General features: G+C 24.2%; 1 protein-coding gene across 5 annotated transcripts; it reads left to right on the top strand.

Moving 5' to 3' along the window:
- The first annotated feature begins 299 nt into the window (after nucleotides 1–299).
- LOC105360940 (putative thiamine transporter SLC35F3) lies at nucleotides 300–26,945 on the top strand. Of its 5 annotated transcripts, XM_011497969.1 has the most exons (10): nucleotides 301–385; nucleotides 655–779; nucleotides 1,191–1,450; nucleotides 5,870–6,022; nucleotides 9,137–9,487; nucleotides 16,687–16,815; nucleotides 18,503–18,692; nucleotides 18,765–18,854; nucleotides 25,275–25,404; nucleotides 26,786–26,944. In XM_011497969.1, exons 1-10 carry the CDS (start codon nucleotides 366–368, stop codon nucleotides 26,898–26,900), a joined length of 1,563 nt encoding a protein of 520 aa, XP_011496271.1. In that variant the 5' UTR covers nucleotides 301–365; the 3' UTR covers nucleotides 26,901–26,944. The 5 variants fall into 5 exon arrangements, with proteins under 5 accessions (XP_011496273.1, XP_011496272.1, XP_011496271.1 ...); XM_011497971.1 differs by lacking the exon at nucleotides 5,870–6,022 and having other exon boundaries at nucleotides 300–385; nucleotides 26,786–26,945; XM_011497970.1 differs by lacking the exon at nucleotides 18,765–18,854 and having other exon boundaries at nucleotides 300–385; nucleotides 26,786–26,945.
- Nucleotides 26,946–27,892: the final 947 nt, after the last annotated feature.

Here is a 27,892-nt window from a genome sequence, read left to right as displayed (position 1 = left end):
TTAAATGTAAATTATTTAATAATTTGAATATAATTAATCGTTTAAATTTAAATGAACTTAAAAAAACTAATATTAATTTATCAAAGAATATTATTTATAAAAAATAATTAGGATTTTAATTAGATTTGTATTACAATTAAAATTTGAATGCGGTTGGTTATAAAGTAAAACTATATTTAGTATATGTATTATTTTATTCATTTTCAAATTTTAGAAATAATTAATCGCTGTCTGAATAAATGAATTCTCGACATAATATTATTGTTATTATTAATTTAATTCGCTTGTCGGCAATACCTGCAGTAACACATGCGCAATAAGCAACTGTGTAACTATTCCTTCTAAGTATAGTGCAGCAATAATCAATGATTAGTAAAAAGACTTTGTAATGTATAAATTTGTATATAACTTGTAAAATCAACCAATATATTTAATATTTTATACTGACATGGAAAATATTTACATATTTGTAATTAATATCAATATTTAGCAATGTTGTAAAATTTAAACATGTTTACAATTCTTAATTATTCATATAAATACAAATATATTTATAAATATTATTAAAAATAAACCTTAAATGTAAAACATAGTTTGACTTCATGAAGATCTTAATAATTTTTAAGAATTATTCATTTGTAAATTAATTCATAGTGCTATGAAAAACTCAAATTCAAACGAAGTATCGACAATTTTTCATCCTAAAAAATGCCGACCATCTGTGTTAACGCATTGCGATGAACAACAAAATAATGAAATAGATACTACACAAAAAACAGGTATATCATTTATGAACAGTAAATTAGTTTTTCTAAATTCTTACCTATAAACGTATATGATATAAATAATAAATATAAATTGTGTATTTTCTTTATTAAAATTTTTTTATAAATATTATTAAAAAATTTATTTATTATTTTATTAAAAAGAATTCATTTAATTATATTCTTATTTTTATAATCATGGAAATTATTCATATAGAACATTATATAATAATATATTATATTATATTTAACATTATTTATTATCATTATACAATTAGTTACCCCAAAGTTTTCAAAATATTTTATTAATCTAAATTTGTTACTAATTAAAAATCAGTATATATAATAATTTTATTTCATATAACTATGTTTAAAAATTATTTTTTGTTAATATTAGAATTTACTGACAATAAATTTTGTGTTTAGATGATCCACATTATTGTAATCTTACTTCAGAGTGCATCAACAATTGCAGAACATCAGATTCAATTAATAGCTCTGTTCCTGGAAATGCAATTAATAATGTTACAAATACAGCTGTAATAGGTTGTGGAATAAATACTAATCAATGTCCATCACAAAATCAACCAATATTTCAATTCAGAACTCATTCTAATAATTCTTACTCATATCGAGGATCTCTTTCAACTTTTTATCAATCTTGTTGTGCAGCATTAGCCAAAAAGGTAAAAGTGAATTTTATTAAATAATAATATATTAGACAATAAGAACACTTCGTCTTATACTCTATTTAAATCAAGAAAATTTTTTGGATACAATTAAAACAATATTTAATAAATTATAAATATAAAAATATCGATATATAATTGTATAAAAATTATATATTTTGCTATAGATGTATATTTATTTAGATTACATAATGAAATTTGTAAAATGTGATAATTTCATAATGTGTACAATTTTAATATTTATTTTAAAATGTTACTGATTCTATATTAATATTCTTTCAAAATTTATTATGTTATTGTTATAAAATCAATGAACTGAAGTTATAATGTAAACGTAATTAATTGTGACAAATATATTATTAAAAATTTTTGCATAAATACCATTTCAAATTTTTGTGCCAAATATATTTGGAAAAAATAACTTTTGAAAAATATTTTATATAATCGATTTAACTTTAATAAAAACCTTTAAACTATTTTATATTTCATTTTTTAATAACACTTCAATTCTCTTATAGTTATCTAACGTTATTAAGAATAGGTGTTAATTTTAAAATCAAGGAACATAGTTCTTCCTATGTTACCTAACCATTATGCATGTATATAAGGCAATGGTTATATGAACTTCTTTAAAAATTTCAATAATTGTATTATTAGATAATTTAATATATATATATTAATAATTATATTCATTAAATACAATCAAGACTTTATTAGCAAAAACATAATTTCAGTTTAATTTTGGATGGGCTTTGCAGCTAGCTATATAATTCATTGTGATGAACTAATATATGTAATCATGTCTTTTCTATTCAGGATTAAATAAAGATTATGTAAAACTCATGCACTAATTTATTGACATCATCCTTATATTTTTAGGCATCTATATTTATTGAAGCACAAGAGCAATATTCAAGATTATAGAATGGACATCATATACAACCATATTTACTTCTTTATTTCCAATACTGTCAGAGGAATTGTATCCCATACTGGCTGACTGGATTATCAAATTTGTAAAAAACATAATTTTGATTCTTTAAAGAAATTACTAGTATATATGCTGTATTGATTTTATTAACATTGTATCATAAATACAAATTAAGTACTCAGTATACTAAATCAAATGAGCATTATAGATGAGATTAGGTCAATATTTTTTTACAAAATAAATTTTTTTAAAAAATTCAAAAGATAGGAAAAATATTTTAAATATTTATTATACTTTAAGTTTTTTTAAAAGCTAGTATAAGTACAATGGTCAAATACAAAAACATTAAGTTTTGTTATTTTAAATTTCCCTAAGAAAAATAATTATGTGTAATGTAAAATACATTATTTTGTACATATATAATAAAAATTATTACTAAGATAATTCATTAAATGCTTGGATGAAAATTAATTAAGTATTTGTACTATAGAAAATATTTATGTTTCTCAAGAATATAGAATAATTATTAAATTTGAAACTTTTTATAAATGTAATAAAATTGTAATATAATGGATGAACTTTCATTTTATACTTTTAATATCAAAAGTATATTGAGATAAAATAGTAATATAAAATATTTATTATTATAATAATTTTTATAAATAAAAAATGAGAAAATGTGATGACAATATTAAAGAAAAAAAGAACAAATAAAGAAATAGCAATATCAGTTTTTAATAATTCATATATTTCTTAAAGAATTATGTAGCAGTAAATCTAGTTATAAACTTAGAATATACATTTAACAGTTTAGCAAAAAACTAAAATCAAGTATAACTATACAAAATTTTAGTGATATATCATTTTCAACATCTGTCATAATATTATTAAAATTAATAACTTATAAATTTTTTTTTTTTTATATTTTTCCAAGAACTATACTAATAATTATTATTAATATTTGGGTTGAAGATTTAAGAACTAACATTTATCTAGGTAACGGATAGTATAGTGATCAATGAATATCAGTTGATTACTTACAGACAAAAATAATATGAAAATTGTTAATTCATACTAAAAATAGCCTATAAGAAAAAACTTTGAATCCATACACATAAGAAACAAACATAGGCAATTTTTTGTAAGATGCAATAAATTAAACAAACTGGTCATATAAAATAACTATTGCTACAAATTCTTAATTGTTTGTCAAACAGAAGTACTAATCTAATCTAAAATATACCAAATTTTTATGTTAAATTTAAATAATTAAACCTCTGACGATATTGCTTAAAAATACTAATATTATGTTTTTATATACTATTATATTTTATCAAACTTCAATATTTATGAGAATTTTAAATTCTGCCACTTATTGCAATGTCTATATCATTTTTATTTAAATACTTACTACATAAAACTAGATGAATAAAAAAAATTTATTTTTTCCATAAAAAATTTCTGTTCTAATATAACATAAATAATTCAAAATTAATAAGTAATATTTTAAAATAAACTTGTTAACCATTGCAAATTTTACAGTGATAAATTTTATATGAATACCTAAAGAATAAATTTATTAATCAAAGTATCTAAAATGTCCAAGATCATTTTAATAGAACTAACAGGTTTAAATGTAATTGTCCATCTATGATTGATAGAATATTTTTATTATTATAGACAACAGTCACAAAGTGTTTGTAAGTTAATAATTAAAAAAATTAATACATTTTTCACCTTTTTCTAATTTTATTAAATTAGCACGATTGATAATAATTACTTTATACATTTAATGATGTTATAAATTTTAAATATCTGATAAAATAAGAATAAAATTATAATTTATTAAAAACTCTAAAAAGCTTATATAATGCTATTGTTTATAGTTTATATTATATCTTATTTTAAAACATTTATTATTTTTAATAAATTTTGTTTAGAAAATACGTGATCAATGTGTTTTCTTGACATTATTATATCAGCATAAAGCTGGGAATATAAAATTTTTTTAAATAATTTGATATAGTCATAATTATAATACTTAAAATACGTAAAATTTTGTTTAAACGTTTTAAAAACAAAATTCTTCCTAATTGTTTATATAATAAAAATATTATTTTTATTATATTTACTATTTCGTTGTATAGGAATGGAGAAAATATTGAAATAAATTAAAATAATTAAAATAAATATTAAAATAACTTTTTTCTTAAAAAGGAAAGTACGTAATTTCACAAAATATGAACACTTGCAATAACTTCGTTTCAAATTGTTCCAAAATAAATTTATACTTATTATTTATACTTCATTTACATATTTGAATTTAGAATAACTTTTAATTTGTAATAAAATGAATTAAAACGAATTAGAGTTACTTATCTGTGAGTCTCTACCACTTAAATGGTAATCTAGTAAAGGCAATTTTATGATTGTAATTAGATAACTAATTATTTACTAAAGATCTTATTAGTTTTGGAAAAAATTAATTTAGAAAGATCATATGAACGTCTCATTTATTAATAAAACCAGATTTGAACTTGTTATGTGTAAAATAATTTTCATATTAATTCGTATTAAAGTAAGTTTATATACTGCTTTGTTAATAAATTATGAAACAGTCAACAAGTATCAACTCCTTGATGGATGGAGTACTAAAGTAGTATTACTAAATGCAACATTGGCAGGGACGGCAATATTAGTTGAACAAAAAAGAACATTATCAAAGAAACGCTTATATCCATAGAGAAAAATAATGTGCGACAGCTGAGAATCTAGCCAAATCTACATTCATCTTTTTTCTTAGCTCACTGTAATTAAACATCTATAATACAAGACAAACTTGATTTCTTTTATAGTTGAATATCAATATTATATTGGTTCAAAATTAATTACCCAGATCGCAGCAAACAACATTAAGTATTAAGAATGCGACTATTGGACTTAGAAACTATTTGACATGAAATATATACTATCATATGTTAAATTGCTTTATGATAATATACTTAGATATATAAATCTATTACTATCTCTCATACCAAATTCTCTGAACTATATCACTTGAATTATGAACTAATACTAAAACACTTTTATAATAGATACGTTTGGAAAAGAACTTCCTACTCTCTTTGTCTTAATTACTTCAAATTCGAAAAACGAATTAAGAAAAGACAAATTATTATTTTCCTCTAATGGTGACCTAAGGTTAAAAATTAATTACACTTATGTTCAATAAATATTAACTATATAACTAAGACTATCTTGTATATAATTTAATTGGTGCTTATTTTAAATTTGAATGTGAACTGTCAAAAAATAATGTGTCGATCTTAATTCTAGATACTATCGTAACTTTTATGATACTACTATATTCATATAGAAAATATATAAAAAACTTATTAGTAGTAAATAGAAATTTGTACATTTCTTGCAATTTAACGCATTATAATATATTAACATTGAAAATAATTATCTAATAATTATTATAGATTTACTTTGGCGTTTGTGTCACGATTTTTGTTACTGCTAGTTGGGTTGGTGCCACTCATTCTATCAAGTTCCTTTATTTTCAAAAAGAAACTATAATTATTAATTCAAGTGCTATTTACAATTCTACCTATTCAGATCAACAGTTTAAAAAGGTAACTACACTTTTTTAAATTTATAAAATAAATCACAGAACTTCATGCAAATTAAACCTTTCATAATTTTGTATATTTTATCCAGTAATAGTATTAAAAGATATACATTGAATATGTACTTAAAAATAATTAACATAATTGTAGTATTATAATATCTGATTTTTACATTAACATTTGCTTTTTATGTAATTTTATTCGTATGATATTAATTTGCAACTTCTAAGATCTATATTCTCTGACGTTGATTATCGACTTTAATCTAATGATAATATTGTACTTTTATTTTTGACTATATTTTATCCAGTATTTTTAACAAACTTAATTCAGAATACATTGATTAAAAGTTTATTTGATATTTTACCTTTTCGATGGTACTATGTGTTAATGGCAAAACAAACAATTAACTCAATATATTTTATTACATCCATAATTTAAAAATATGATGATATGATGATATAAGCAAACGATGAAAAAATGTATTAGATGACATAAAAACTACTTTATTTAGTCTCCTGTAAGAACACTTGAATTCATTTATATTAACTAGATTAAGAATATAAAATAATTTATATTAGGATAAATTGAATTGGTAGGTTCACTAATTATACTATTAAAATAAAAATATATCATATATTGTATTAAAATCATTATACATAAGTTAGGGAACATTATAGAACTCCATAAAATACAGGTTTTTTTTTAAATTTTATTATATATATATAAATTTAAAAAATGCTTAACATATATGGGAACCTTTCGTAGTATTAACATAAGATAAATTTAAATATTACAAATTTATCAGCATTTTATTTAACTATAATCTGAGTATAAAAATCAATTTCGCAACAATAATATTATATTATATTCACATTGTTATAAAAATAAAACTAATACAACTACAAATTTTACGTAACATATTTACGTTAAATTTTAAATAAATCAACATTTCTATTTATTAATATTAATTATTATGATTCACATAGTATGTTATATACTATAAATATTCTAATAATCTGCTAATACTTGATTACTCGAGATTTTAGGGTTCGTTAAAGGAATTTTTAGTTCTAAATTAAATTTATAACAGTTCATAAAAATTCATAAAAGTTCATAAAATAATGCAACACTATTTGAATCAAGATGATTTATTAACAATTATTAGTGCTTACTATTTACAATCTCAAATTATTTTTAATCTAGAAAAGCACTTTATGTCATTATTCTTAGTCATAAATACTAATGAACACAACCAATTTACTTACAACAGGTTTAATTGATATACACTTACTAATTTTCGATGGATATAATTCAATCACATTCACAAGTTTGAAATAATGTACCGAATAACGCATTCAGAATAATTGCTTGTGTAGTACATTTATTTTCAGAAATTAGAGAACGCAATAAAAGATGATTAAAACAGTTAAAAGATACACTCAAGAAAAGAATATTAAAATGGATCTTTGAGAGAAAGAAGTACAAAATAATGATAATTATTAGACTATAATCTTAAATTTGTATTTATCATAAATTATTACGCTGTGCATTTTCTACTTCATTATACAAGTGGAAATAAGCCCTTTTTAATGAACTATTGAATACCTAAACTGATTCTCCTTTGACATGTACATAATTTCAGAGTTTGATCGATAATTATATTATGTTGAGTTGTTAGGGATTGAAGCAATTTCCAAGACCGTTGGCTCTCGGAATCGCTAGTCCCTCTAGCTCTCTAGTTTCTGTAAACATTTCGGTACAAGAATTTTTGAATTTTTCAAATGCTCTACAATGTTTATATGGTCTTCGCATAGTAACGTCGTTTAGAATTCTCTAAATTTCTTAAGCCTTGTTTTTCTCGGAGTTCTCGAAACTTCTGGAGTTTTCGTTTTGCGCCTCATGTAAAACTCCAGTATAGCAACACCAATGCATTGTTGCCAGCTAAATAAGCTGCCGCGCGAATATTTAAGAGAAGCATACTATGCCTAGACGTTCATTGTAAATTATTCAGTCAAACGGTTATTAGTCATAACGCTATTCAACTACGCTATTCAGCTAGTGCTTTCTGCCATACACTAGTCACTCAGTTAAACTCACGCAATAAAGCCATCCCGAGGAATACATGCTTACATTACATCACGAGAAACTATACGGCTACAAGAAGCATTGTCTTAAGGTAATTCTTACAACATTAGCAGAAGCAATTCTCATTGTATACGCTTTCACTGTATACACTTTCAGGCCACACGTCCTATATGGGAACATACGCATATTCCTGCTAATTAGAACTTTAGCAGACGCCACGACATCGTCACCATCAAGAAGCAACAGCATCATTGCGACAAGACAAAAGTTTACACTCTTCTATGACAAGTGAATACTGTTTATTACTAATGTAGCTATTAATAAACTATATGTCAACGGAGTCTGCACATACTACAGATTTCTGCAACCCTTCCACTTCTTAACTTCCAATTAGCAAAACATTGGGAGTTCGAGCCCAGAAATCATACCAGTTTCGAACAAGAGTATGGGTTCATTTATAAAATTTATATTATTGCATTAAAATTTACTTACTTTTACATGTAATACTAATTTAATTACTCTAACGTGTATGTGATTATACGTAAATTTTATTAATATAGAAATTAACACATAAGACATTTCATTGCATGACTGGATTATATACTAGAAATTAGTTGGAAATACTAAATCGTACCCCCCAGTGTAGTCAGTCTCTCTTATTTACTAAAAGTAAATAGAAATCAATTGCCATGCATATATGAACGTGCATTTATATATATTTATTAATAATGTTTCAAAAGAATGTAAATGTTTAATTCTAATTATATTCATACACTTGTGTTGGAGATTTTTTAGTTCCATAGTATTTCATATATAAGAAGAGATAGTACATGATAGTATATGATACTCCATAGATATAATATATCATACAAATGAGGTACAATTTGTGTGTGTGTGTGTGTGTGTGTGTGTGTGTGTGTGTGTGTGTGTGTGTGTGTGAAAATATTAAACTTTTTAATTTTAATCACATTTTTATAGTGAACCTTATTTTTTCTAGTAATGTGTAAGCATAAAAAAACTTTGTATTTCCAGCAAACAATCTCTTATAATGCGCCATTTTTCACAACATGGTTTTGTACCAATTGGACAGTTTTATATTTTCCAGTATATTTTATAACACAAATTATTAAATCAAAATGTTCAACACCATCGGAAATAATTACTGAAAGTTTAAGAGGATTTAGAGATAAAGGACTTAGTGGTGGCCGTTTTTTAACTCGTTGTAGTTTATTTTGTGGACTTTGGGTTGCTACAAATTATATGTATATTCATTCACTTCGCATATTATTGGCAACTGATGTAATGACATTATTTGCTACGAATGTTGCCTGTGTTTATCTTTTATCATGGGTTATTTTACATGAACAATTTGTTGGAGTAAGGGTATGTATAATTTTTTTTTTTAATATTATCAAAGCACGTTTATATCAAAATAACGCTTCATCTTCAAATTTAACAGTGATTATTAAATTCTTATTCTTAGTAAAAACAAATTTTTCAAAATAATTAATAAATAAATAAAAAAACTACTCGATAAAAACATATTTTTCGAAATAATTGTTGATTTTTTTAGCATTAAGCATCTCAAAATTTTTAAACATATAATCAAGCATATAAATATAGTAATCTACGAACAAACTAAACTTTATAAAATAAAAAATGAAATAAAATTCGGAGAAAATATTTTTTAAAATATATCAAAGAATACATACTGTATTAATACTTTAGTACTGTATTAATAATTAACTAACATTTTCGAAAACAAGGTTTGTTACCAATTAACATTTGATGTATAATTAAATGTGTACTAATAAATAACATCAGAAACGTTACAATTATCGAATATTATTGAAGGTAGATAAAGGAATATTGTTATTTATAATTAATAATTGCATAATTATTAATCATATAATAGTACATTTAAAAGAAATATATTTGTATATTTAAAAACATGTTTACGGTTTTTTAAAAGTATCTTTCAAAATTTTTGAAAATTTAAAAGATTTACAGACTATTATTATCAAATTAAATAGAACATTATTTATAAAAATAGATTTAAATAAAAATATACTATTATAAAAGTAATTTAAGAATACGCGAATATCAATTTTTTGGTTGCCAATAAATTGGTTGCTAAAAGAATTTTTAGTCTATAAGGCGAATATGATTTTAATAATAGATAATAATAAAATAAATAATAAAGGTTTTTATATAAACGAATGGAAAAGGATATTAATGAATTAAAATAAAAAATATTTTATTAAATATTGACGTAATTCACCTGAAAACAAATTATAGCATATTTTTCTATTTATTTTTACACTTATCTCGCTAGAATATCAATTTAAATAGTTAATTAGACTAAAAACAAATTTTGTTATATATACGTATGACTAACTATTTCAGAATATAAAAATTAATTCAATATTTTATTAAAAATTTTAATTTAAGCACATGAATTATTCTGAGGAAATATTTAGAAGAAATCATAAATTAGTTCTATCTATAAAAATGTTGTTTATGCATTGGTTATAATCATAAATTTAATGACTAGTTGGATAAAAAGTTGAATCTATTGAAAGGGTTGCCTACATCTATCGACAAAACTATGGGAAAAAATGATCACTTAAATAAAATATTATGCTATACTAACGACTTTTAAGAGTTAAAATTAATTATCAAAATAAAAATACAAAAAATGGAAAATTTATATATACTATTGTAAATATGACCGCTAATACTCATAAAAATATTTTATTAAATAAGCAAATTTACATATGAATAACACGAATAATTTTATGCAATACATAAATAAGAAACAGAAATTAAAGCAAATTAATAAATGTTATTGATGATATTTGTTTATTAATCTTTGGAAACGCTTATATGGTTATATAATATAAAAAGTAAAGATATATTTATTCAAAAAAGAATTTTAATAATTTTGAAATATATAAAAAATTTATTATAGCATAAAATTGTATTTATGCAGAGAAAATATTCATTTTATCTCAATTACTACGAATTTAAATGCGAGTATGTACATTTTTATTATTATATTTGTTCGAAACTGTTTTATTTCTTAGCTCGAACTACCAATGTTTCGATAGCTTTTAATCACCGCCCGCCCTAGCGGGTGCTTGTGAAGGAGTTAAATAGAAGGACTGTAGAGTACAGTGTGTGCTTCTTGAATAAATATGATTTATTAAGGTTTATTTACAATGACATTGATATGTTAAAATTATGCGATGGAAAGGTGTATCCTATGGTAATCAGAAAAGTGCCTTTGTTTGGACCTGATCCTGTGGTGGGGGATTTATGTACCCGAGATGGTCCTTGATGATGGTAATGTTGATGTTATAAGGATCAGAAACTTATTATACACACTCCTTATTAGTGAGTGTGATTTGTGCTATTAAAAATAGCGTCATACTAGCATTGTAAGGACTGGTAATAATTAAGTATACTCCTAAGAGTATGGGTTTGCTATGTTTGTAATAGCGTCATGCTAGTCATGTATGGACTGGCAATAATTAAGTACAGACTTTGTTTACTCACAGTAATGCAGTAGTCTTGATCTGATCCTGTAATAAGTAGTTCACCATTACGAATGCTCATTGTTGATGGTAATAAATTGTTGCTGGTTTTGCAAGGATCAACAATTAGTATGCACGCTGCTGATCAGCGAGTATGTCTTGTATCAGCTAGTGTTTTCTTTCTATCGTGGTGAGTAGCTTGCTGGCCTACTAGTCTGCATAGGTGAATGCCATGACGGACTGCCTCAATAACTGAAAGTCTACTAATTCCCCTCATGGTGCGCTTGTCTTAAATAGCCACGCGGCAGCTTTGTTAGCTGACAACAAAGGGCCGGTCATAGCGCTAAAAATAATAGGTGTAACTGTGGTGCGAGAAACAATGGAGGTGATTGTGCACTTGTATCATTTCAGATGTACCGGCTTTTCCAAACCTCCAACAATCGTTGAAGAATTTTCTTAGAAGTTATGACCGTTGAATCATTTCCCCGAAAAGGTTTTTCCTTGAAACGATAGCGGTTGGAATTTTTCCCCAAAATGATAATATTCGAGAGATTCGCTGAATCTCAAACATTCCGCCCACCATCAGCAATTCACTTCACGATTATTCCTTTTGTTTCAGGATTGGTAGCACTGTCAGTTTATTGATTGGTTTTACCATGGTGGTCGAAGCTGTTTTTAGTGTAGCTACTCCGGTCAATCCATCCTTGCCAAGACGTGTATCGATTACTCGGGCTTACTTTATATCTCCCATGGATGATGGAAGGCACGGCAAGAGGGAACCTGCTTCCCTCATCCTTTACTAGTTGAAACAATGTTCTAACTGCCTGAATTGGGCAGCCTTTGTTTCGTAGACTGTTGTCAAATGTTATGGCAATTCTGCCTGTAGTTCATCTATCCACAGGATTCTCTGAAGATCCCAGTAATCCTTGTGGATTCTTATCTACCTGTATATTTTTTTATGTCGGTGGTAAATAGATGCTTTTGTCTTTTGATCCAAATTAAGATGTCTGATATATCTGGATTCAAATTGGGTCCAGTATGCATAATGTCGACTCTTAACTTGGTTATCATGCTGTCTGATTTGAGTACACCGTTAGGCGGCAGATAATATTGAATTCGATGATTTGACACTGAAGAGGCCTTCGTCATGTGATTGAGATCTTCATAATCCTTCATGAATTGTTGATACTGACGTTGGTATTAAATGTTCTCTCGAAAACTTCCTTGGCATACTCTGTCAGCAGTGGCGTGCTGTGTTGAATATATTACCGAGACGGTTGGTAGATGAGTTTAGAGGAATCCGAACGATATACCTCCATGGTATATTTATATCCAGGTGTATATTTATGATCTCTGTTTGATTTTACCTCTTCCTGAACCCAAAACCTCGTCAGTAGTTCTTGTAACGTATATTCGTCATCCTATTTTGATGTATGGTGTGCTGTAGAGTTCGAAATCCTTATGGAATTGACAGATCCTAGCACGAGCCATCCAAAAATGGATATTTGCGCTATTGGCATGGATGGAGAACGGGTGATGACGCGAGGCTTGATGATCTACCCATACATGTCTGCTCCAAGAATGATGTCTACTAATCGAGGTGTAAGATATTGCGGATCGGCTAATGTTAAGTTTTTCCAAAGTTTTTGTCAATGTCTTAAGAATGTGAGTCTGTATGATGACTATGGAGTTCCGAGTGGATTGAGCGGTGAGTGAGTGACACAACACCTTGTGTCTAAGTGAGTTGAGCTCCCCCGATACCATGAATGTGATGGATTGTACTTTTTCCAGGAATGTAGAGTTGTCTGATGAGGTTCTCGTTGACAAATGAAAGTTCAGAGCACGTGTCAATCAAAAAATGAACTTGTACGGTATTAGTCTTTGACCGTATTACGGTTATGGTCGTGGCAATTAATGATCTTGTAGAATGAACCGGTATTTTTACTATTGCGACATCATCTCATATCTGAATGATGAATTTAAATCTTTAGCTTTAGTGAGTTCTCTATTGCCTTCCTCGTGTAGTAGAGTGAGGTGCTCTTTGGAGCATCTTTTGCATTATATGGAGCTTTTGTAGAGACCCGTGTGGTCTCTTAAACAAGTGAAGCATATTTCGTAGCTTCTTACCAAATTGTGTCTTTCTAATGCTGTCATTTGTTTGAATTTTGAGCATATTATAAATTGTGATTCTCTGAATCTCAAACAATATTAATATTTAATAGAAGAATTTTTTTAATTATTGTTTAATAGATTAATTAAATTGTATAGTAAATGTAAAGGACTCTAAATATCATTGAGAAAAAAAATTCTGTAATGTTACACGAAATCTTGAAGTAATTGAAATCTACGTTCAAAGTATATATCAATAAGGGCGAAAATAATATACAAAAATCATTAACTATAGTATTAAATAATTAAATTTTCTTTTAATTGGGCTTAAATTAAAAAAAATTAAATCACTAAATATATTCAAAGATATTGAATTTCATCATACTGAGGAAAAAATTAAATAATAAATTATTATTGTTGTAAGATTTCTATACAATGATGAAAAAGAATGATTCAACAAAGAAAATATTGGATTATTTATATCAGTATTAAACTATCATATTGGTATAATAGTTCAATTTTTATTTCCTCACGAATTAACTAACATAGTACATTTTAATAATATTAAAATTTAATAAAAAATTGTAAATTAAAAGTAAATATTACAAAACGTATAATAGATTATATATAATAGATTTGCTAATACAAATATACGAAAATAGAGAGAATGTAATGAGCTAGCACATAAAGCAACAGACTTAAAAAAATGTATAATCTTTAAATAACATATGATATCAAGTAACGATAAAATAGTTTAAATTAATATCATTACCAAAGTAATTTCAAATACAGATACACTATAATATCTTAGTACTATATACAAATCTTAGCCTAGCAAATATACCAATCACAAAATTAATTAAATGAAAAAAAAGTTATAAAAAATATTCTCGGTACTTATCAATATACTCAGTATTATTTTAAAAATACAAGATATGAGATTCAATAGTTAAAAATTAATAGTTATAAGAAGTAATAATATATATAAGATTCGCTGAAGCAAAACTGAAATCATATATTATAGCAGTTGAAGTAAGTAAGTAAGGATAGATTAATGAATAAATAAGATAATTCCTGAATCTAGGATGATTCACAATTATGAAAATATTTTATTCACACATTTTATTACAATATTTAAAAAAATGTAAAGTATAATACAGATAACTCATCTATATAAATGAAAATAAAGTTAATGTATTTTGTCTTCACAAAAAATTTAAAAGATTTACATGAAAAACTACTATTAACCTGTAGAAATGTTAAAATTGCAAATAAATAATTTTGATTCAGTTTTAGAAGGGAATAGTAAAAAATCAGGGTTTGAGAAATAATGAATTTTGTTGCATTAGATATTAGTGGTAGGATTTTCAAAAGAACAAATTTATTATTACTTATATAAATAAAACTTTCTATTTATAATGATTGATAACCGTTAAAGTATTTTAATACAGATAAATATCCAAATTAAATGTTTAATATGCTAATATTTCTGTATGGAAATATATATTTGACTTCGTACACAGAGCAGAAGATACATATTTATTCAGTTATACTCAAAAATATATATAGGCAAATGAGAATTTAGAACACAATGCAATCCAATTTATATAATCTAATGACTAATTAAGAAATAAAATACAAATATATCTAAAAAAAAGCACTTAGTCAATAATTAAAATTTATCAAGATTTAAGAAAGTATACTATAAAGAAAATGGAAACAGCGACAAATAAGAATAATAAGAATGAAAAAGAAAATAGAGAACAAAGGCATATTAGTAAAAGTTAGGAATAAAATATAAAATAAATCTTATTTTATATTATTTATATCATAAAAGCTAAATAAGCCAATATCATCCTTCATGCATAATAAATATAATTTATTTATATAATTGATAATTAAATAATGAGACTTTATTGATATACTATAATATACAAAAACTCGATTATTTAACTAATAAATTTGCAATTATACATATTTATTAATATCTATTACAAGTTACTAACGATTATCATTCAATTAATTTACATCACATAATGTTCATTTTTACAACTGCTAAATATATTAGAAAAAATAAATAAAAATAACATTTGTAATTCTAGTTTTCCCAACTATCTATTTAATTAGAATATATTATCTCTTGTTACTAATGAAGTGAAATTAAAGTGAAGATGAAATAAAAAAAAAACCATGATCATTTATAAATTGAAAATGAGTATGAATTTATGTGGAAATCAGGTAAAAATTATCAATAATTGCATCTTAGATTTATACATATTTGTCGCTTCTGTGCCTTAACTATTCGTTAATGCGTAAACATTTTTTTTTAATTGAAACGAATTTATTTATTTCATATGAAGTGTCTATAGTTTTATGAACGTTGTTGATGATAAGAAATGCCAAAGAAAAGAAAGTTTTAATTTAAACTGCACGTATTCATAATGTGACTTTTAAGTTCTTTTTAAAGTTTTAATTTTTCGAACAGATGATGAAACTGTGCTTAATTGCTTCACTGCTTTTATTGATTTAAACTCATGATTTTTATAAATTAAATAAATATGTATTAATATTGATTTAATTAGCATATACACACATCCAAAATCGAATAAAGTCATACAATTTGTATTAAGATAAAAATCTCTGAATAATAAATATTTTTAAAAATTCATATAACAATAAGTGTAAGAAATTTTTTATGTAAATGTGTTAAAATGCATTTAATAATAATTAACAATATTTAATATCAATGGACTTTATTATAAATCCATATATTTTGTTAACATAGTATATAAAAATTAATGTTTGTATAATCATTTTAGATTTTAAAATTTATACTTAATTCAAAATATAGTAATATATATAATTTTTATTAAGTTTAATCTCTTACCCGTTCTCGCCATTTAATAAATAGAACAAAAATTTATTTTGGTGTTTCAGATTGTTGCTGTGATATTATGTGACACTGGTATCGCTCTTTTAGCTTATATGGATGGCATAACAGGCAGCCCAACTCTAGGTGGTGTTGTTCTAGCTGCTTCAGCAGCTGCTGGATCAGCTGTTTATAAGGTATTAGGTCAAGTATGGTATTGAATGTATGATTTAGTTAGTTTTTAATGTTATATAATGTTAAATAATAATTCGATATTTGATTGATTTTTGTTTGCAGACTGCTTAAAAAATGTAATAATAAATAAATGTTTTATAATCTACTATGATTTTTAAAATGATTATAAATTAAATGTTTTCGAAATTTAAAAGTGTAAACGATTTGATTGACCTACATTTAAAGAAAAATACAAACAAAATAATACATAAATATTTGCGAGCTAAATTTCATGGTAAAAAATTATTTTAATTTATTTATAAAGATATAAAGCTAGATTTAAAAAAATAGTATTACATTTTATTATAAAAATTACATTTTTTTACAACAACTCTAATTCTTATTTAATATATTTACTTTTTCAATAAAGTTTCATCTAGATACATTACATTTTCGTTAGCAATTAATTTTTTTAACAATTTTATCAATCTTTCACAGTGATGAAATTCCATTATTTACTGTGAATAATTCAAAATTATATTTGCAACATTGATCAATTTTAAGTAAATATTTATATATTTTTAACGAAGCAGTGCATTAAAAACTAATGTAATTTACAATCTAACTTAATTGTCAAAACTTATTTGACAAATGTTATCACCAAATGTTGTCACCAAATAATATATAATCTTCAGAAAGAATTCAAAGTAATTTTTCATTTGAATTAATGACCAGGAAAAAAGTGCTCTATGCAACATAGGATAAAGTAAAGATAAGAAAGAATACCAACGATTATAAAATATTATAATTTCCTTATTGTCAAAACATAAAAATATACGTTTTCTTGATGTGAATCTTGATAACGTCACAGCGAGCACAAATATATCGCATACAAAGCCATTAAACTCTATTGAATAATGAATCTGACTGTGCAGTACACCCGTTGCATAGAAAATTTTTATCAGCCGTAAAAGGATACTTCATGTTTATGCAAATACGATTATTTTAACTAATTTTTTATTCTTCCCAACAATTTTGACATTTAAATAATTTATGTAATGTATTGTTCTACCTGTTAAAAATATTATACAACACACTATCTCTTATTCACGTCATATTAAATAACTATTTCGAACCTAATATTATATAAAAAATTTATATATAGAATAGAAATTATATTTTCAATTATAAAATACGTTAAACTGGTATATTAAAAAATTACGAATCTTTACATCTTATATATAAAAAAACAATAATTATTTAATATATCAATATGATCATATATAGAAAAATTAGTTTTACTCAATCATATACAAGTAAAAATGATAACAAATTATTAGATTAACTCCTCAAATCAATAATTTTAGTATATCAGATGTTGAAAAAAACCACTGTATATTAAATAAAATTAATTTAATATGATTTATATCAATTTTATAAAATAGTTTCTAAACTACTTACATTAGAAGACATATATAGATTTTATAAAATAAAAATAACTATTTTGATTTCGATAATTATAGCTGTTCTACCTTCCCGTATAACTGGATTAATTAGGCTATAATAAAAATGTTTTCAGTACTTTTACAATTTGTAGAACACTTCATTATTTTTATAATTAATGAATAATAACGATACTATTAAAATAATAAATAAATAAAATCTATGAAATACACTTTTTTAAATAAAATTCTATATTATCTCTTATAGGTTCTATTTAAAAAAGTTATTGGAGATACTACATTTGGAGAAATATCTCTTTTTTTTTCAATTATTGGTATATGCAATGCTGCTTTACTATGGCCCATATGTCTTGTTCTATACTTTTCTGGAGTAGAATATATTCTTTGGGAGAAATTTCCATGGATAGTCTTATTGGCAGCAAGTATTTTACATCTAGGTATCTGAAAATTTAATAGTATTGAATTAATACCATTTAATCTAAATCCTTAATTACAATAAATATTTTCAGCTGCTAATATGCTTGGAAATTTTAGTATAGCTGTAACATATAACCTATTTGTAACATTAGGATTAATAACAGCTGTTCCAGTATCTGCTGGTTTGTTTCATTGTATTAATTATAATAACAATATTAAATAATATTTATCATTGTAATAAAAGAATTACATATTAATATATATAGTATCTACCCATAAAAATATTTTAAACATTTGTGTATTGAGAAATTAAAAAATACATTTCTATTTTCTTATGCCATGATTATTTGCTGTTTTAATTCACGATTATAAAATATTGAATAATTTCACATGCACTCGTATTTAAAAGAGAGAGAAAAATCTGTTCTTGATGAATTTTAAGAAAAACAAAAGATTAATCAAAGAATTAATGAGGTAAATTATAAAAAGTTTATGATAATGGTATGCAAAAAGAAATAGCATATTTATTCTTTTCTAAGTTTTATTAATTTTATAAATTTAGCATCTGGTAGTTTTTAATTATTAACATCCTTGTTAATTTTCTATTAAAATTGAAAATTGATTGAAGATAATTATACATTAATAATCAATTTCTTTACATGTGTCCACTGAATAAAATATGTTATATTATATACGTTATATAACACATATCTAATTTCTATTTTTTATTGAGTAAACTGTGATGATATTAGCGTTTATGATTTTTCGAATTATTCTAATGTATATTATTAAAGAAAATGAAATGCTTTAACTTTAATTTTTGGATAATTTAATTGTTTTTTAATTGTTTAAATAAGAAATGAAGTCAATATTTCCTTTGCTTTTCTGATGTCATAGTGATTAAAGAAAATGAAATTTTATAGCATTTGCATCTTTTTTTTTCATTAAATGGTATAAGTACAAGTATTACATTTTGAGTACATTCGTGTATCTTACTACAGTACATAATTCATTACATTTATATCCCTTATATAATTTATGAAAATATAAATATTTCGAAAGAAAAGAAGGAAGCTTAAGAATTAAAGTAACAGTAAATAAATAAAAAATATTAAATCATCTAAAGTAAGAAATACAATGTGATTGCACCACACGTGTATAGAAATGTATATACACTACGAGATACCGTGTTCGAGTATTACTTTATATTAAGAATAGAAACTAGTTAAATTCAAAATTATTCCGCATAATGATGTGAAGTATAAATTTTTATTCAAGGACGTCTAATTCGATATAAACGCAACATCACATAGTTCGCATTTTTTAAAATTTAATTAATAGGACTGTCTGCCTTTCAATAAAACTTAGAAATTCATGCCCGTTTCTTGCATTCTACTAAAAGCAACGCTAACACATACCTTCCCTTTTCAGCTCCTCATTTATAAAGTAATTTGATTACAAAAAAGCATCTTAAGTTTTAAATATTAATTAAAATATTTGATTAAATCTATTACTAATTGTATGTCTGTTACTGAATTCCTTATTCACATATTTTTAATGTTTTAGTAATATATATTTTTTACATTATATAAATATGCGACTGACTACATAATATTTTTTAATATTAAAAAATTTAAAGTATTTTTTAGATATTTTTATGTTTAATAAAGTCCGTTCAAACAAATTTCGATTACAATTACGTTTAATTATGTATTTAATTAATTGTGTTTGAGATTGAAGCAATTTCCAAGACCGTTGACTGTCAACATCGCTAGTCTCTAGCTCTGAAGTTTCTGTAAACACTTGGGTATGAGAATTTGCTTGTACTTGTTATGTTTTAGTTTCAAATGGTCTACAATTTTATATTATTTTCCAGTAGTAACGTCGCTTGGAATTCTCCAAATTTATTAACCGTTGTTTTTTTTTAGAAGTCTCGAAACTTCTAGAGTTTTCTTTCTGCCCCTCGTATAACATTACAGTATAGCAACAATGCTTTGTTGCCAGATAAGTAAGCTGCCGCGTGGATATATAAGGCAAGCACGCGACGAGCCATCACTCTCTCACTTCTCAGCAGAGTCCAAAGCCATGTCTTCACTGGTAACAGTATCAACTCAACAGGCGCCATAGCCACTAACTTCAACTCTAGGTTTCTCCAGGAGCCAGATCACCGAGCATATTTCAAGGATTAAGGCCACTTTGAAAAGTACACGCAACCTTATACTAACTAATTCTACTACTTGTACCCCAAGGAGAAACCGCTCGTGCCCCGCGCACACGAAGCACACGCCTACAAGGAGAACCGCTCGTGCCCCACACGCACGAAGCACACGCCTACAAGGAGAACCGCTCGTGCTCCAACCACGAAGCAATGGCAGACTCACCACGTGGCATTACTCGAAGAAGTAGTAAGAGCTTTACAACCTCTCACGCCTCACGGTAATCTACCACAAGCGCACTTCGTCACGAGTATCAGGAAACTTTCAACTTCCTACCTCCGCATGTAGTGCATACTAACGGCAAGTGTCAATCGCCACAGAACTCCAAGAGTTCATCAATTGAATTTATCAACAAAAATCATTCCTGTATTTAGAAATTAAACGGAATATATAGCACAACAAACAGATGTGTTAAATATTGAATTAATGCGCTGTCCCTTCCACTTGCCTGCATATTTCTGCCACATAACATCTCATGGCCTTTCAGTTAATTCTAAAAACATTGTAATTATTTATTATAAAAAATTTTAATCTTTTTGTAATATAAAGACAATTTAAAATAAGTATATCGAAATAGATTATCAAATTTAATCATTTGTATCCGTTTGAATATATCCTCTTGAAATTGCTCATTAACATAAGAAACAAAACGTTCGTGTACATAAATTATATTATCGACTTATAACAAAAAATAATAGTACTTATTTAACAAAATATATGTACTAACACAAAATATTTTTTAACAAGTAGTGGTATGTACTGAATAAAGTTGATATTGAAAATGAAGTTTACATTAACAACTATTTGAAATTTATAGTAGAACTACTCGCTCATTACAAATAAACGAAAAATGTCGAATTATGATACAAATCGTAGATAAGAAAAATACTATAGGTGTTTATAAGTGATAAAAATATTCATATTTAGTATCTTATAGAAAGCACACATTGTACCAAGATACAGTATCGAATATGCGAATAATAGAGATAAAATGCTGTGAATGCCCTAAATAAAACAACACGAAGAAATGTATAAGGAGAAATGCATGTACACAAGTGAAAAAAATAATATAACAATTATAAACAAAAATACACGATATAACCAATGTAAATGTACATTGGTATTTAAATAATGTATGTTATATAAGAAAAAGAAATAAGAACTTAAGATTCTATATTTTAGCTAAAAATATGCTGCAATCTAGAATATATAAAAATAAACCAGGTGAATACGATTATAATAATACTTAGAAAATGACTGGGTAATGAAATTCGAGTATAAGAATTTTTAAACCATCCTAATAATATTTATATAAATATTTTCAGAATAATTCTAGAAATATTTTTAAATTGTTGATTTTAACATAACTTTGCATAGCAATAATTGTATAGATTTTAATGCATGGGAGTTAAATTAATGTTATATTATTAACTTTGTTGAAGATATCTACTCAATCTTAATTATTTGCTACCTATCTTTATTATTTCTAATAGCTTTATAAATATATCTATGTTTATTATCATGATTGTAAAATCATCATTATTCCTAAAATTACCGTTTTAAATACTTTTACATTATTTAATTAATAGTCATCTGAGGAATAAAACTATGAATCTTCATATTCCAATAACTGTTAACTTTATCAAAGCTTAAATATTAATTAAAAACTAAAAAATGTAATGTTATCATTGGAAACGATATACTGAATAAAAAAAAGGGGTAAAAAAAGATTAATGATTAATGGAAAATTTGTAATATAATTTTTAGTTAATTATTCTTTAATGTTATTATTTATTATCCTGTTAAATGACGCATGTGTACACAAATATAATTAAGCAGTCATTTGTTATCAAATAAGTTTTAACACAGGGGAGGAAATTTCAAATTTATTACGAAAACATGTTCTTATTTTTAAAAAAAAATTTGTTCCCATTAATAGTATATATTTTTCTATTATATTTTTTTACAAAAAGAACGAAAACTACACATGTAATAAGTAACAAATAAATTATTTAAATATTTTTATATAAATCGATAGATGAAGATAGAAAAATAGTGAACATATTACATATTTACATGCTAAATACTAATAACTTATAGCCACTCGATAACTGTATTAGATGAGTTATTGTACAATATATAACTTTCTAATGATTTAACAGGAAATATTGAAATTGAGCAAAATACTGATTAAATTTTTTAAATTGTGAATAAGAGGAATAATAACTGACATAAAAAATATTAATATATATATATATATATATTGAAAGTAACATCACTATGATAAATATAAAAAGAATATAGTAAGATATTTTGATCAAAGCTGTATCTCATATTAAGTAAAATAAAAAAATCTAAAATTGTATTTCACAGATTCTAAATTTCTAAGAGCTTACTCATTCATAATTTACAATTATCTTATTCAATTTCTTCATGTACAAAAATTTTTTATGTAATCTTACATTCTTAACAAACTAAGCGAAATTGTGTTTTAATAAAAGTGTTAATATCAATTAACTAAATATGTAATAAGTGTTAACAAATTAAATTTTATATTATTGAATGAAATAACTTGAAAAAGAATGTAGTAACATTAATACATCTGATAAAATTATTAAAACATCTGATTAATAGAATTGAAAGCATACTCGAGCAAGCAATGATAAAAATAAAATAAAAATTATAGAACACAAAATACTATATTATCTCAATAACAACATTTTTTAATGACTTCTCGTAAAAACTAGGCGATAATGCAGACAAACGCGAATAATAGTCAAGTTCAATCATATGGAATTTTATACAAAAATTAAAATACTAATAACTACGAAATAATCGAAGATGTTCAGTTAACTGTTTTATTGGATATTTACTCAATTTGTTTATTTAACTTAACACTCGACATTTTATCATATTTACTTCATTTAATCATGATTCATAAAGAAATAACAAAACATTATTAGAAAAAATATAGATTATGTTAATTTTTATCTTTAAAAATTTAAAATTTGATATAATACTTAAAAATAGCTTTATTCTTATGAAAAAATTTAATAATTAATAAGTTAATTAGATGATATTGCTTTGCTGTGATAAAAAAAATAACTAAACGTATTTAATTGTAAAGTAAAAAAATACATGTCATTTAATATCAAACCATTTTTGTATTCAATAAATACATTCAAATTAATATAAATACGTAACTATAATACAATTGATCATTAACAAATAATAGTTTAAGAATAATTAAAAATAAAACAAAAAGAAATAGAAGACAATATAATGAAACAATGTGTTTCCATATTGTGATAAACATACATCATCCAACATGAAATTGTAAACTGAGTAATTATCTACTTTCCTAAATTCTATATCTTTATGTACACTTGTATCAACTGTGACAAAATCAATCTGATCTGAAAATATTATCATTTATTAATTTGTAAATTATAATCCTTTGCTATTTATTTTTGATGCTTTAAGTAATTTTTACATATATTATCACACAGTATTTTCATTCACAACATAAGATGAATAATTAAATTTTTAAATTTTTATTAAGAATACAATTTATCTCTTTATTTATTTAATTTACTTAATTTATTTCTTTTATCTAAGATTCAATGACAACAGCCACTCATATAAAAATTGAAGTATCCTAATTTGATAATATATTGATTAATTATATTAAACTAATTATTTACTAATAGGATTAAACTATTTCTTAAGCTTGTCATTTATGAAAATTTAGTATTTTATTTTATAATAAAATTTAAATTTAATATAAAAATTAATTTAAATAAATAATATATTCCTCGTTAGAAAAAGTTTTTGAGATGAGTATAAAAGTTACATGTATGTAAACATTTACAAACCTATTTTTTTATTATAAATAGTTTGTCATTTATACTTTTTGACATTCAGATTTTAAATTATACTTATTAAGATTTAAGCTTGTCGTATATTTTTAATATTTAGTCAAATCTAAATTAAAAAATTGTTAAGTTGAATGTATCAATATAATTTACCTATAAACATATGTAATTTGCAGATTTGTCAGAGGTGTATCCCTATATATATATTATAGATACTTTTTACTTATTCAAATACTCTTCGTGTCAAATAAATATCAAAAAATTGAAATAAAAGATCTTTCTAAAATGTATACATTATATACAGAGTACAACATTATTTTGTTGAAGTAATGTAATTAATTATAACTATTGCTATCTTAATCCTATTTTATATATTTATATTCGTGTCATGTTTCTGTATTTTATATTATAATAATAAAAATAACAAGAAACCATTATTAATTATTTATTGATATTTACATAATAATGTTACAAAGAATGTTAATGACTTATTATTATCTTTTTCAAATAGCCTTAGATGTTATCCTATATGGAGCTCATTTCATGGGAATGAAACTTGCTGGAATGATTTTAATTGCAATTGGATTCTTTTTAGTAATGTTTCCAAATAATTGGCCGGATTATTTTACTCGTCTATTACGGTAAGTATTTTAAACTAACTATAAAAATTAAAAATAAAAATATAATGGCAATATCCTTCACTTGATCTTTATTTAAAATTTACTTTTATGTTTATATTTATATAATTTCAAATCAATTTTACAATAATTTAAAATCGGATATCATTTTTAAGTGTGATAAATTAAATTAAATGGAAGTATATTATATAAAAGAAATAGAAAATATATTGCTTAGAATAAATCATTAATGAGGACATTCAATAAAATAGGTAGAGTGAGAGGGAAGAATTTGCATTTTCCAACTGTTACTTATAAGAAATTTATAAGAAAAGGAGAGGTTGTAAAGCTTCTTCGAGTAGTTCCACGTGGAGAAACTGTGACTGCGTCGTGCTCTTAGGGACACGCTACAGTTCTTTGACTGTGAGTCGTGAACCTTGGCGCGAGTTGCAAATTCCTCTAAATAAATGAGTCATGTGAGTGGGCACGAGCCTTCAAATAGAGCGGAAATCTCCTTAGGCACAGGCTGTGGAAATAATAGGAAATTGTAGCTTGAATTGGCCTTGAGCTTTGAAATATGCTGTGGAGCCTGGCAACTGGGAAACCTGCGCATTTAAAACAATGATTTTTTTTACTTATTGTTCCTGATAAAATAGTTTCCAGAATTAATAAGCATACTGTTGTAGTGCATATTTTAATACGCGATAAAATAAACTAACAGTGACTATTCAACATTATTTCACTTTTATATAAGTCAATTGATGTATACTTTCAAAATATTTTAATTTACATTTTTATATCTGTAGCTTTACTTAAAAATTGCTTTCTTTTATCAACAAATGAAAAAATAAAATAAAATTTTTTTTTTAATTTTAAAATCTGTACTATGTTCACAAAAAAATAGAAAGATGCAGAGGTTACAAATCATGACTCAATAATATTCCGGTAATAATGTTGTATAAAAATAGGTGAAAGACAACAATTTACATCGAAAAATCTATATCAGAAGTAAAACAAACAGATTTACGCGTTTTAAATATTATTTCAAAATACATTGTATGCAGATAAATCATATTAAATACGAAGTTTTTAACAAGTTTTTAAAATAAATTTAAACCTTTACCTTGGTTTTTAGAAACGATATTCAAAAATATCCAAGTTTTCTGCTTTTATATTGGATTAATCTTCTATTAATTTGAAATAATTTCATATAATAAGAAATTGAGTTTTTAAAAATTATTTTTTAATTTCTGTTTAATTTAATACAATAATCTTACACTCAAAAATGCTAAAAAAAGTACATGTATATATATATATATATATATAGAGAGAGAGAGAGAGAGAGAGAGAGAGGAATATGATTAAAATATATTGATACGTATATGTATAAAAGCCATTATTCTAGTTGGAGCCGACGACACAGACATGGAATATCTGGAGGAACATCAAGAGATATCATTGATTATAGAACAGGATATATTAAATCGCATTTACGTTCACCATCTGGTCGAGTTCGATGATTAATTTGGATTTTAAAAAACTATTTTTTCTAATAAAAATTTACTTTCCAATAAATGGGTTTTCCGTTCTTTATTTTAATCAAAATAAACATTAATTAATACCATACGAATATCTTAATTGTATTTATTTATTAATGATTTATATATGTATAATAAAATGATTAATCGTCGTTTTTTATTTCGTCCTTAATAGACTATTGATAAATTAGAATTATATTAAAATGCATAATTAAATTTATTGCACTATACAATCCATTTATAAAGTATATAGTAGGCACATTAAGCGAGCATTTACGTTACATCTAAATAATTTTTGAGTAATCGTTTTCAAATAATCAATTTGAAATATTTATTTTTTTCACTTTACCATCTTTATAAATGAGAGTTTATATAGATTTAACGATAAATTTAAAAAGTATTATTGAATTTGTCGGTTATGTAACATATCTATATTTTATACATAAAATCATTGTATTCATATGTAAAATAATAAATTATATATTTTTATGAACTTTTAAAAAAACACGTTAAATTTGTTTAAATTTTAATGAAAAAAAATTAATTTTTGCAACCAATAGAGCTATAAAATAATCATTAACCAGATTATTTATTCATAAGTATGAAATAATTATATACTTTCAAATAGCTAAAATGATCAAAATATTTAAAAATCAAATTCTTAATAAAAGCATGTAATATAAAAGTTTAAACAGTTTTGGAAATATACACAATGCAATTAAATTTTATTCTTAACTGCTTTCAAGGATAGATTATTATCTATCTTATTATCCTCTTTAAACATTTTGAACTATATAAAGGCTACTACTGAAGATATATAATGAAAATTTAAATCGAATAAAGAATCTTAATATAATAATAGGTATAATAATTAAGATATCATATATATTAACTCAATTTTGAAATTAAACAATATTTTAATGAAACTCTATTTAAATTATGGATTTAAGAATTGTAGTTAAACTATCAATTGA

This window comes from Ceratosolen solmsi, unplaced genomic scaffold (assembly GCF_000503995.2).
Source record: "Ceratosolen solmsi marchali unplaced genomic scaffold, CerSol_1.0 scaffold14, whole genome shotgun sequence".
In the NCBI taxonomy this organism is placed as follows: Eukaryota; Metazoa; Arthropoda; class Insecta; order Hymenoptera; family Agaonidae; genus Ceratosolen; species Ceratosolen solmsi.
This window is presented reverse-complemented; position numbering and strand designations above follow the sequence as displayed.